Genomic DNA, 12546 nt, shown 5'->3' on the forward strand with positions numbered 1-12546 from the left:
AGCCCCACCTCACCCATCCCTACCCTCAGGCCCTAGGGAATTAAAATGCCTGCTCTTCCAGAGACTTCCCACCGCCTTCTGAGCTCAAAGGCCAAACCTTCCAAGAACATCAGCACAAAGGGCAGCCATGCCCTCCACAGCCACACACGTCTTCACGGAAAGTCATACACCTCTCGAATTGGGGGGTGAATTCTCCATCTTCTGACTGAGCCACACACGCACCAATCCATCTGCCGTCCTGTCAGTCTGTACCTTCCTGCTTCAGAGAGCTTCTTCCTTCCGATCTGACCTGGAGGGGCCGCTCTCCTGCCCTGACCATCTGGGAGGCCCTGCTGGAGCCTGGCACATCTCCTCCAACCGCTCCCTACCTCCCAGTCACCACCATCACCCAGACTACTCATACTTCTTACCTGGATCATTGCAGCAGCGTCAGTGGCCTCCCTCTAGTCTAGTCTCCACCCGTCTGGGCTGCACATCACAGCCCGAATGACTGTTCTGAAATCTCAGCTGATGAAATTACTCTTTATTGTCCTCTCCTCGCCCTCAAGATGGAATCCAAATCCTCCCCCGCTTTCCCTAAGGTTTGTGTGTTGTCAGGAGCCCCTACCACTGCCTCTCAGCCTTATCTCTGACCACCCCTAACCCTCTCCTCTCTCTCCCCCCCCCCCCCCCCCGCTTGGGGCATGCCCCCCATATTCTCCAGCCCAGCCTCCCTCCCTCCCATCCTCACCTGGCTATTACCAACTCCTCCCTCAGGCATCAGTGTAAAGGTCACTTCTTAAAACGAACCCACCCCACACCACCCCTGCATCCCAAACCCACATACAGGCAGGGTAGATGCCTCTCTGCACTGCCCCATCCCAGAGCATCATGCTGATTCTGACTTTGTACTTCTGTCTCCCCACTAGACTGGGAGTGTATGAGGGCAGAACCCCTGTCCCCTGGAGTCTGCATTTCCAGCCTTCAGGACAAGGCCTGGCACAGAGTATGCACCCCACGCAGGTAGCTGAGTGCATTCATTCATTCAGCATTCATTCGTTCACTTATGCAATCAATCAACAACTTTGTGGAGATACTAAAGTGGGAAGAAGCAATAATTTTTGCTTAATTCTAGCCCATTCTTACAGGAGTTTAGAACTGCTCTGTGGCTTTCAGGCTTATAGCAACACAATCACAAAACAGTAGGCCCTTTCCTGGGCGGGCCCCACATGGCTACCCTCAATTTCCACAGTCTCCACTGGAGTGTGATCCTTGACCTTCCTCTTGCCGCGCCAATGCCCTTGCTAAGGTCACTGCCCATGCCTGCATACCCTTCCCAGGTCTCCAGCAGTTCTATCCTCCTACTCCCAGAAGGTTCTTAGGTGTGGCTACCACAGTAACCATCCCAGGAGCCCTGAGCAACCAAGCCCTCTTCATTATTTGGCCTGACTCCCACCCTTGGGGCAGAAGTTGCAAAACAGCAACCTGCAGACGGGTGCAAGCCTCAGAGAGATTTTGTGTGGCCTGCAAGGTGTTTAAAAAACAGAATTGACTGTTAACATTTAGAAATTCAGATAGTTCACATCAATATCTAGTTTTCAATTTCCCTTGAAAAGTTACATGAAATGGCTCCATTGAGACTACATTTTCCCAAACCCTACCCTGCAAACAACGAGCTGGACTGCAAGAGCAGCTGTTTCCTTTAAAGGGGGTCCAAGCAACGACCATTGAAGGCCACAACATCACAAAGGAGAGAGGCAATCAGACGTTGCCTTTGATAAAGAAGGACTCAATGGCACATATAAAAGGTTCTTGCAAAAACACTCTCAAATCTGAGTCTGATCCCAACTCTAGAATTCACTACCAGTTCCTGGCAAACTCAGGGAAAGGGAACATGTTCAGCACCACCACAGAGAGAGGATGTGCAAGTCCCGACCATGCAAAACCCAGGGCAAACACCACCGCGGCTTCCACTGAAAAACCGCAGGCAGAAATGAAGACAGAGAGGTGGAGGGATCACGTATAGATCAAAAGAAACTTTAAGAGACATATCAACCTCAAAAGGTCTGGACCTATATGGATATTGATTCAAACAATAAAAGTGTTTTTAAAAGGCAGGGAGGACATTTATTAGGCAACTGGGAAAATATAAACATTGACTGAATATTTGATAATATTGAGTATTGCTAAATTTTTGTAGACATGATAATGGTATTGTGAATTTTTAAAAAGAGTTTTATCTCACCCGGCCAACATGGCTCAGTGGTTGAGCATCAACCTGTGAACCAGTAGGTCATGGTTTGATTCCCGGTCAGGGCACAAACCCAGGTTGCAGGCTCAATGCCCAGTGTGGGGTGTGCAGAAGGCAGCTGATCAATGATTCTCTCTCAACATTGATGTTTTTATCTCTCCCTTCCTCTCTGAAATCAATAAAAATATATTTTAAAAATAAATAAAAGAGTTACATCTCTTAGAAATGTAAGCGCTGTCCTGGCTGGTTTCACAGTGGTTAGAGCATTGCCCTAAAGATGGGTTTCCCGGTCAAGGGCTATATCTCAGTTGCTGGTTTAATCCACAGCCCAGTGCAGGAGGCAACCAATTGATGTTTCTCTTTCTCCCCCCTCCTTCCTCCCTTCTACTCTCTCTAAAAATCAATGAAAAAAATATTCTCGAGTGAGGATAAAATTTAAAACAATGGATAAGCAAACATTTATGGATGAAATGTTTACTTCAAAATAACCTAGGCTGGGGCCCAGGAGTAGGTGGGGGTACAGATGTGGCAAGATTAGGCAGGTGTTGATAATTGTTGAAACTGGGTCCTAGGTAAGCCAGGTTTATTATTCTATTCCCTCTGCTTTTGTATATGTTTGAAAGTGTCCATAATAAGAGTTTTGAAAGGGTACAGTGTACTGCCCTTGGCTCATCGGAACCACATGCCTCCTGCAAGGGTTCCACCATTTGGAGTCTGGGTGTGGTGCCTGCTGCCTGATGCAGGGGAGTCTTTCCTAATCTTTACCTACACCCCCATCCACCACATGCCCAGCTGTGGCTACAGCCCACTCACTCTGCCCTGTGCTCTCAGCTCTGTCTGCATCTCCACAAATGTGATATCAGCAAATGTGGAGACTCAACTTACTTCCAGGAGACACATTTAATGATCAATCCTTGGAATCTGAATATCTATTCTTCCTCTCCACCCCCAAAGAAGTATATATTTATTCGTCCTAACTTAGTAAATATTCTATTCCAGATACAAAGGATTCAAAACAGGATCCCTGCAATGCCCAGTGTGTTGCACACAACACACCCCCCCGCCCCCCGTTTTTACAAAGAGACCTCTGTGGAGAGGTGCTGCTGCTCCCTCCCAAGCATGTCGAAGTCTGGCCCAAGGCGCCCTGGTTCCTTGTGCTGTGTGCACTGGCGGCAGGCTAGCACAGGGCCCAGAGCTCAGGCCTGGACTCAGACCTGGTTTAGATCTCAGTTCTACTGTGATCTCAGACTCTCTGGGATTTTAGGAAAGCTACTAAATCTCTCCAGGCCTCGTTTTGTCATCTGTAACATGGGCACAAAATAGTATCGACTTCACAGCATTGTGAAGGCTAAATACGATAGAGCTGAGCAAGGGCCAGTACCTGGTAAATGCCCCATAAACGGACCTGCTCTGCTGTCCGTCAGGGGTGCATGACGGACAGACTGGTCAATGTGGCCAAGCAGTCTCTGAGGCAGGAATGGCTTCCTTCAGGAAAACCTGGGCATGGCCTGCTGTGGCCCGAGGACTCACCCCCAGGCTGGCCCCGGCCTCTGCATGGAGAAGCCTGCCCTCTGCCCTCTGACCCTCCCACAATCCCTACGTCACCTCCTCAAGGTACCTGTGTCCTCCGGGGAGCCATAGGAGGGGCTGCCCTGGGATAAGGTAGCCCAGCTTGAGTCCTCGTCACTGGCTGCACTGTTCCGCATGCCAAACAGGAGGCTGGCACTCTTGCTGTGCTCCCGGGGGCCGTCTACCAGGGCCTGGGATGCAGGGGGCACCTCCACACTCTCCAGGGGCTCGGGCAGCCCTGGGGGAGAAGACAAGTCCTCCTCCTCCTCCTCGTCCTCTTCCTCATCCTCCTCCTCCTCTGCTTCCCCCGCTGCCTTCTCCTCTCCCTCGTCTGGCCCCTGGTCTTGGGAGCTGATGATCAGGTCGGATCCTCGGAGCCCTCGGTTGGCCGCATTGTGGGCAGAAAGCTCCAGCTCAGAGTACAGGTGCAGCAGGCCTTTGGGGCCCAAGGGTGCCGTTTCAGGTTCCTGGCTGGCCTCCTCTGCCAGGGTCAAGGTCACGTTTCGGTTCTGGTCACGGTGGGCCGTGGCAGCCCGCCGAAGCTGGTTCTGGCCCTCCTTTAGCCACTTGGCATTGGCTGGGCCCGGCTCAGGCCCACCGCCCTCCCCCATGGCACTGCGCAGGTCTTTGGGTCCCACGGCCGTGACCTGCAGCTTGGCGTTGAGCAGCTGGTTGTGGGCAGCGTGCAGGGGCAGGGGTAGGCTCAGGGCGGGGCCTCCGTGGCTGTTGGCGTTAATGGCCGACTGGCTCAGTGAGGATGGAACAGACATGGCCTTGGCAGATCCTGCAGGGCAGGGTGGGGGTTGGGGGGAAAGGGAAGACCATGTTTAGCCTCCAGGTCAGGATAGCAGCACCCCTGCCTCTGCCCCAGGGCTGTGCCCTGCGGCTCCTCCTCTCCCTTACTCTCAGCAGGCCAGCCCACAGCGCCCTGTGTATGAGCTATTCTCCCATAAACTGACTGAGCTTAACTCCTGTCCTCCACCACCCATCTCCCAGACTAGGCCCAGGCCCGAAGCCCACCCCATCCACAAATCCCGACTTCCCCAGAGAGTACAGCCAACCTCTGCCTTTCCCTCAATTCCAACAGCGGAGCCTCCACACAATGGCTCTCTGTGCATCCCCACCCCCAGCTCACCCAACTGGGGCTCACTGTGCCAGGGACACAGCTGGCGTGGGCCTAGCTCATGTGTTCTGAACACTGGACACTGCCCCCTTCCTCTGCCACACTGCCATCCACAGTCCCACCTCTGAGCTCCCCAGGCTGCGTTCCTATCATCATACATCACTGGGCTCAACCAGCCCCCAAGCCCGCCCCCTATAGGGACTGTGAGGTCAGGAAAGAAAGAGCAGCAGGCTCAGTCCGCAGGGCAGGGCAGGGCAGGGCCCAGGGAAGGCAGGTCACAAAGGAAGGGCCTCAGCTCCAATTCACGGCTCCTTTGGCCAGTTGACGCTATATTTTGGTGACTCTTTCTATAAAGTATCTCACTTCGAGCACCAGTCCCTCCACCAGCCCCTTTAACCCAAGCCTAGGTCACAGCAGGAGCCTTTGAACTGGATCCTCCAACCCTTCAGGTCTTTGTCCAAATGTCACCTTCTCAGTGAAACCTTTCTGAGTAGTACTCTTAAAACCAGTAGGGGGTGTGCAGGAGGAGGCTGATCAATGTTTCTCTCTCATCGATGTTTCTAACTCTATGCCTCTCCCTGCCTCTCTGTAAAAAATCAATAAAATATATATATATTTTTAAAGGTAACCCCCTTTAAAAAAATTGCTCCCAGTCTATTTAAAAAACAAACAAACAAACAAAAACTGCAGGTCTGCCCAGCCGGCATGGCTCAGTGGTTGAGTATTGACCTATAAAACCAGTAGGTCACAGTTGGATTCCCGGTCAGGGCACATGCCCAGGTTGTAGGCTCGATCCCCAGTAGGGGGCATGCAGGAAGCAACCGATCAATGATTCTCTTTCATCATTGATGTTTCTATCTCTCTCTCCCTCTCCCTTCCTCTCTGAAATAAGAATATATTTAAAAACAAAACAAAACAAACAAACAAAAAAGCTGCAGGTCATGCCCAGCCAGTGCGGCTCAGTGGTTGAACGTTGATCCATGAGGGTCGAACCAGAGGTCACTGGTTCGATTCCTGGTCAGGGCGCATGCCCAGGTTATAGGCTCAGTCTCCAGTAGGTGGCATGCAGGAGGCAGCCAATGTATGTTTCTATCTTTCTATCCCTCTCCCTTCCTTTCTTTCTAAAAAAAATCAATAAAAACATATTGAAAACACACACACCCACACAAAAAAAACTGCAGGTCACTATACCCGCTCTCAGCAATCCCCAAATCTTCCCTAGCACCTAACACCATCTGACAAGCTATTATTATTTTTATTATTGCTTTAATTTTATTTTTTAAATTGGTTTTAGAGAGAGGAAGGGAGAGAGAGAGAAAAATAAAACATGGATGTGATGCACTCCAATGGGGGATTGAATCCGCAACCTGGCCATGTCCACTGACCAGGAATGAAACCTACCACCTTCTGCTGTAGGGGACCATGCTCCAACCAACTGAGCCACACTGACCAGGGCTATTATTGCTTTTTTATAAATCGTTGTCTCCTCATGACAATAATTTCAGTTCCATCCTGTGAGGATTTTTTTTTTTCTTCAGTGCAGTATTCCTAGAGCTAACACAGTCCTGGCACAGGAGAGGAACTCAATACACAGTTGCAGAATTAAGGTTGAAATGTGCCCTCCCATCTCCTCCAGGCCTCCTTTTAGCATCTCCACTGCCAGTTTCAGAAAGCACACTTTGATTGTGTTTCTGCGTCTCAACCAGTGCTCATGGTGCCCCAACCAAACTCTGCCTGCCCTTCCGCCGCCGAGGGGACCTCCTGTTCCACAGTGACAGCCCATGTATCCTGACCCCTCGGACCCCTCCTCCCTCCTCACAAGCCATTCACGGATCACCTTCTCCACCTACCTTTCCTTCCAGCCCCAGTGGCCCCACCCTCAAGCTCCCAGTCCACCCTCCCCATTTTCCCTGACCTTCCACTACTGGGCTACTCTCCTTCCCTGACCCCCACTACAAAGTGCTCTTCCCCTGTTAGCCCCCCACATCACAGTCCCTGCCTCCTGACCAACCACTTCCCAATTCCTTCTCTTCCTGTCCCTTGTCGACAGCCCCTACCATGACACTCTTACTTCCCTGACACTCTTAGAGTTCTCTCTTCCTATTTGACCCTTTCCCCAACACAACTCTCCCTCACTGACTGCTTCTCAAACGCCTACCTTTCTCTCTGACTCCCACTGTACAGTTCTGTCTCCTTATTTCCCACCTGAGAGTTCTGTCTCCCTGTTCCCCACTAGGAAGTCCTTTCACTCCCTGACCCTCTGCCCCAGTTCTCTGCCACCTCAGTGTGGCTCTCAGCTCTGAGCACAGGTGGCAGCGAGGTGTTCAGGCTGCTGAGCAAGGCTCTGCCATCTCTCAGGTGTGGTGGTCCTGAGGCAGGAGCCATAGCTCGCTTTTCTGTGCCTTCTGGCTCCTCAGACCCTAGCACAGTGGTTCTCAACCTTCCTAATGCCACGACCCTTTAATACAGTTCCTCATGTTGTGGTGACCCCCAACCATAAAATTATTTTCGTTGCTACTTCATAACTGTAATTTTGCTACCGTTATGAATTGTAATGTAAATATCTGATATGCAGGATGTATTTTCATTGTTACAAATTGAACATAATTAAAGCATAGTGATTAATCACAAAAACAATATGTAATTATATATGTGTTTTCCGATGGTCTTAGGCGACCCCCGTGAAAGGGTCGTTCGACCCCCAGGTTGAGAACCGCTGCTCTAGCACAATGCTATGCACGCATCTGTGAAATAAATGGGAAAGGCTCCTGTCTATGTCTGCCTCACGTGAAACTGCTGGTCTGCTCCACATGGCTCCACCTGGGCAATGAGAAAAATAAACAGCTCTGCCTCTACCCAAAACCACAGTAATCTTCCAAAAATGGAACGGGATTGTGTAATTCCCCAGTTCGAAAAAGTAGATGGCTCACCCCTGCCTTTAGGATAAAACATCCGTGCTCATTAGCAGGACACCAAAAGCCTCCTGAGCCAATGCAGATGACCTCTCGGACCTCCTCCTCCCTGCCTCCTTCACACCTTACACTCCAGCCACGTGAAGTATGGTGGGTTCTAGAACATGTCACACTCTCACAGCCCTGGCTCTTTGTTTGCCCTCAGCTTGGCATTCTATCTCCCCTCATGAGAAACTCTGCTTCCTGTTTCAAAACTTGGCTCAGTGGTCACAGCTCCTAAGCAGTAAATCTATTCTTTTTAAAATATATATATATTTTTTTTTATTGATTTCAGAAATGAAGGGAGAGGGGGAGTGAGATAGAAACATCAATGAGAGAGAATCGTCGATTGGCTGCCTCCTGCACACCCCTACTGGAGATGGAGCCCACAACCCAGGCATGTGCCCTGGACTGGAATCGAACCTGAGACCCTTCAGTCTGTAGGCTGACACTCTATCCACTGAGCCAAACCAGCTAGGGCAGTAAGTCTATTCTTGTTCAGTCCTCTCTCCCCATCCTCAAGTGACCATTCCCTCCTTTGTGTCTCACAATACCTAGTACTGCATCCTATCAGCACATCAGAGAGCATGTCTTGCTCAACTTCACTTTCCCACGCACAATGAGAGTCCACCGTGCATCTGCCACAGAGTTGGCCCTCAGTGTGGAAGGAAGGGAAGATGGGTGAGGCAGACAGGGTGAGAGACACTAGGAAGCTTGAAACTCTTTGGAAAGAGACACTAAGATAAGCTGTGTGGCCCCACGGGCTGAGGATGGGCAATGGAAGTGTAGAGAGGGTGCTGGAGAATGGTAAAGGGTCCCTGAGAAGGAAGTAAGAGGGGCCTGGGGTGCAGGACAGGTGTGGGCTGAGACACAGGGAGAAAGGAGCACGGGAGCTCACTTAAACCGACATCCTGGCTCTTATGCTGTTCAAGAGCGGCATCTCCATGAGTTTCAGGAGGTGGGAGAGCCATGACCCTGGCAAGCTCATGCCGAGTGCTTCCCTAAGGCAGTGGCGTATGGAGCTGGGTTTTGCAGAGGTCAGGCTCGGACCAAGGTCCTTAGCACTTGGAAGTGGGATCTGGGAAGGGCACATGCAGTGTGAGGCTGGGACAACAAAGAGCCTGGGCAGCCTTGTCCATCTCTGGTCAGCAGGGCAGAAAGTACAGGGGGAGGAATGGGGAAGTTTTGAGGTGATGGTGATCACACTGCCTTTGAGATCAAAGGATGCCCAGCTGCCCAATATCTTCCAGACCCAACTTCTCCCCTCACATTGGGGTTATCCAAACCTGGGTCCCCTTGAAGGATGGAAAGAGCCAAATAAATTCTGGCATAAGACAGGGAGTTGGGCAAGGAATTCAGGGCAGAAATTAAAAAAGGCCACTAGACTTGAAGAAACTGATATCAGACTAAGAGGGGGAGTGGTATCCTGCTCAAGGTCAAGGGTCTACTAACCTGGCAGCTTATGCCAGGCACTTTGCATGGCATGGGGAAGAGTGAGGAATAATAAAGAAATGGTTCCTCCCCAGTGGAACTCACAATCTAGTGGTGAAATAGTCATTGAACGGGTCGTTACAATAAAATGTAATGCCAGTACAGTGGGGCCTGGACTTACGAGAGTCCCGACTAACGAGTTTTTTGAGATACCAGCTGTCTCTCGGCCGATTTTTTGCATTGAGTTGATAGAGTAATTTGAGTTAACGAGCTCCTTAATGAGCTCCTTAACGAGCTCGGTCTCTGAACTAATTAAACTCGTAAGTCAAGGCCCCACTGTATGTAGAATAGTACATGGCACCTAAAAGCACTCCCTATTTGTTGAATACATGACTGAGTATTATGATGGGGAAAGAATAGGACACTGTAGGAGCCTGAGGCTTACTCTAGCCTAGACATCAGCAAAGACCTTCCTGAGGAAGGGACTTTTTAGCTAAGACAAGAACACAACTCTCCTTTGACCACGCCCTGCACCACCCACCCTCTCAGAGGATGACCACCCACTCCTAATTCACAGAGGAAATGGAAGCCATCAGTCGGGAATGTCCTCAAACATACAGACTTGCTGACTTCAGGACCTATCTTTTCTCTCCTTCCTAAAACCAATTGTTTCACCTACCATTTGGTTCCTTCCTTTCATGCCTTTCCAGGAATTTTATACCACTGCTTACCCATTTTCTTTTCTATATAATCAATCTCTCCTTCTCCATGGGATCTACTATCTCCCAACTTAAAACACACACACACATTCTTTTTTGACCCAACACTCCTCCTCCAGTGCCACTTGCTGTTCTCTCTCTTCTACACATCCTCCAACTGCCATTTTCTCACCTCACACTCACTTCTTAACCATTTCCAATCTTGCTTCAACTCCCAACACACCTCAACAGCAGCTCTTACCAAGGTCAACATGGCCCCTAGGTCACTGATCCAACAGACACTCACAGTCCTCATCTGGGTTGTACACTCTGCACATTTGACACCATGGGCCTCTCATCCAACTTTCATCCATGGCTTCTACATGCTACATCTCCTGGTGTCCTTCCTACACTCTAGTTTCTATCTGGTGGCTTCTTAGACCCCTTTGCTGGCTCATTTTCCTCTACCAGCTGGAATTTCCCATGCTGTTCTTATGCCCTTTTGTCTTTCTCATCTACCATTCAATATAGGTATTCCTTCATGCCCATAGCCTCAGTTACCACCTATATACCAATGGTTTCCAAATTTACCCCTCCATCAGATCCCTCATCTGAGCTCCAGACATAAACATTTCTTTCTACTCAGCATCTCCACTTGGATGTCTCAAAGGCTTCTCAAACTAACATGCCCGCTCATGTTTCTCTTGCCCACCCCCTAACTGGCTCATGGAATGATATGATCAACCATCCTGAGTAGGGAGTGTCAACCATCCTTGACACTACCTTCTCCCTCACTCCCCATATTCAATCCATCCCTAGGTACTGACAATTTTCTCTCTGAAAATATTTCTAGATTTCATCTACTGTCCACATCCACTGCCATCAACATTCTGCATCAAGAACAAAGACCTTTAGACCAAAATTTATAACATGGTCTCAAAGGTCCTGGCTCAGTCTGGCCCCTGCCTTCCTCTCCAGCTTTGGCTCACTGGCCTTCTTTGATTCCTCAAAAACATCATGTTGTCTCTTTCCACAAGGTGTTTGCATGTGATCTCACTTCTGCTTAGAACCTCCTTCCCCTATCCTCTCAGCCTAACTCTTACTCATCCTTTACGTCTCAGTTCAAATGTCATGTTCTCAGAGAAGTCTTCCTTGACCCTTTCTTCCTACCGAGATCAGTTTAGCTTGTGCTCTTGTGTGTTCCCAAGGCACCATCTACCTTTCCCTCGTGATATCTATTAAATCTGTAATTTTATTCTTTTCTGATTCCCCCTTCCTGTAGATTGTCAGCTCCATGGGACAGGGACCCGGTGTATTCTGCTCATAGTTACATCTTCAGTGCCCAATACAATTCCTGGTATATATTAGGTGCTCAAAAAGCATTTGTTGAGTGAATAAATGACCAGATGGATGCTTTTTTTTTTTTTTTTTTTTTTTTAAGGGGGGGGGTAAGGAGGAGAGGTATGCTATTAGAGTAGCCAGCCAAGGGAAAAAAGGGGTTGTAATCTAGATTAAGTTTGGTAGCAGTGGGATGGAGAGAAATGAATGGATTTGAAAAATATTTAGGTGGTGGATGTGACAGAACTTGGTGACATTAGATGTAGAGGGTGAGGAAGTAGAGGGTAACCTAGACTGTTGCCCAGGATTCTGGCCTGGGTAACTAACTGATTAGAAAGTAGCCATTGCAGAGCGTTAAAGGAACAACAGACTTGGAAGAAGGGTAGAGAGGGTACACAGGGAAGATAATTAATTCAGCCTGGATCTATAGGTTTGGAATTCCTGTTGGACTTCCAAGCGGAGATCGTGAGGGCAGTTGGATATTGAATCTGCAGTTCAGGAAAGAGGTCTAGGCCAGATATATACATGTGGGGATCATCAGCATGTGTGTGTGTGAAGCCTGGGGAATGAATGAAATACCCAAGGAGAAAGTGCAGAATGAGAGAAGATAGCTCAGGGCAGAACGAAGAGCCTTGCCAACATCTAAAAGAAGAGGAAAGAGGCAGCAAATGAGATGGAGAAGGAGCCAACAATGCCAGGAGAGAAACCAGGAAAATGCTGGAGGGCGAGTTGACAGGGTCACTGAATGAATACTATGAAAAGGTGAAGGAGAGAGCCCATTGGGGATGGCCACATGGAGGTCTCCGGTGACCTTGGCTTCAGCAGTTTCCGTGGGTGAGTGACACAGAAGACCCAGGAAAGCGGCTTTAAGAATGAATGGGAAGTGAGGCAATGAACACAGCAGGTGTAGACAAGGTTTCGGCTTTGAAGAGTGGAGAGAGCTGGAACTACGATAGAGGGTCCGGGAATGCAAAAACGCACAGGCAGAATCAAAACGGCTTCGGAATAACCTCCTTGGCTGTGGGAGAACCGCTCCTACTGAATGGCCCTGTGCGCGCTAGGCCTCCTGGCCGCGCTGGGGACACAGCCGGCCCCCGGGCGCTCTGCTCGGTCGCTGAGAGAGACAGAATGCGGCCTGACAGATTCCACACTGCAGAAAACCCGCGGCCTCTGCCTTCCTCGCTGCACCTCCCCTCCCCAGCCCTT

At 49.7% G+C, this 12546-nt stretch overlaps 1 protein-coding gene across 3 annotated transcripts in view; it reads right to left on the bottom strand.

Annotated features, from left to right (window-relative positions):
* APBB1 (amyloid beta (A4) precursor protein-binding, family B, member 1 (Fe65)) overlaps nucleotides 1-4621 on the bottom strand; it is a 15335-nt gene extending 10714 nt beyond the window's left edge. For 2 of the 3 annotated variants that reach the window (XM_005886239.2, XM_005886238.2), the window contains exon 1: nucleotides 3849-4621. In XM_005886239.2, coding sequence (XP_005886301.1) covers nucleotides 3849-4569 — 721 coding nt within the window. In that variant the 5' untranslated portion in view covers nucleotides 4570-4621. Of the gene's footprint in view, nucleotides 1-410; nucleotides 472-3848 lie in introns of those variants that run through there. The other variant, XM_005886241.2, reaches the window with a different exon arrangement.
* Between the last annotated feature and the right edge of the window lie 7925 nt (nucleotides 4622-12546).

Source organism: Myotis brandtii, unplaced genomic scaffold (genome assembly GCF_000412655.1).
Source record: "Myotis brandtii unplaced genomic scaffold, ASM41265v1 scaffold966, whole genome shotgun sequence".
Classification (NCBI taxonomy): Eukaryota; Metazoa; Chordata; class Mammalia; order Chiroptera; family Vespertilionidae; genus Myotis; species Myotis brandtii.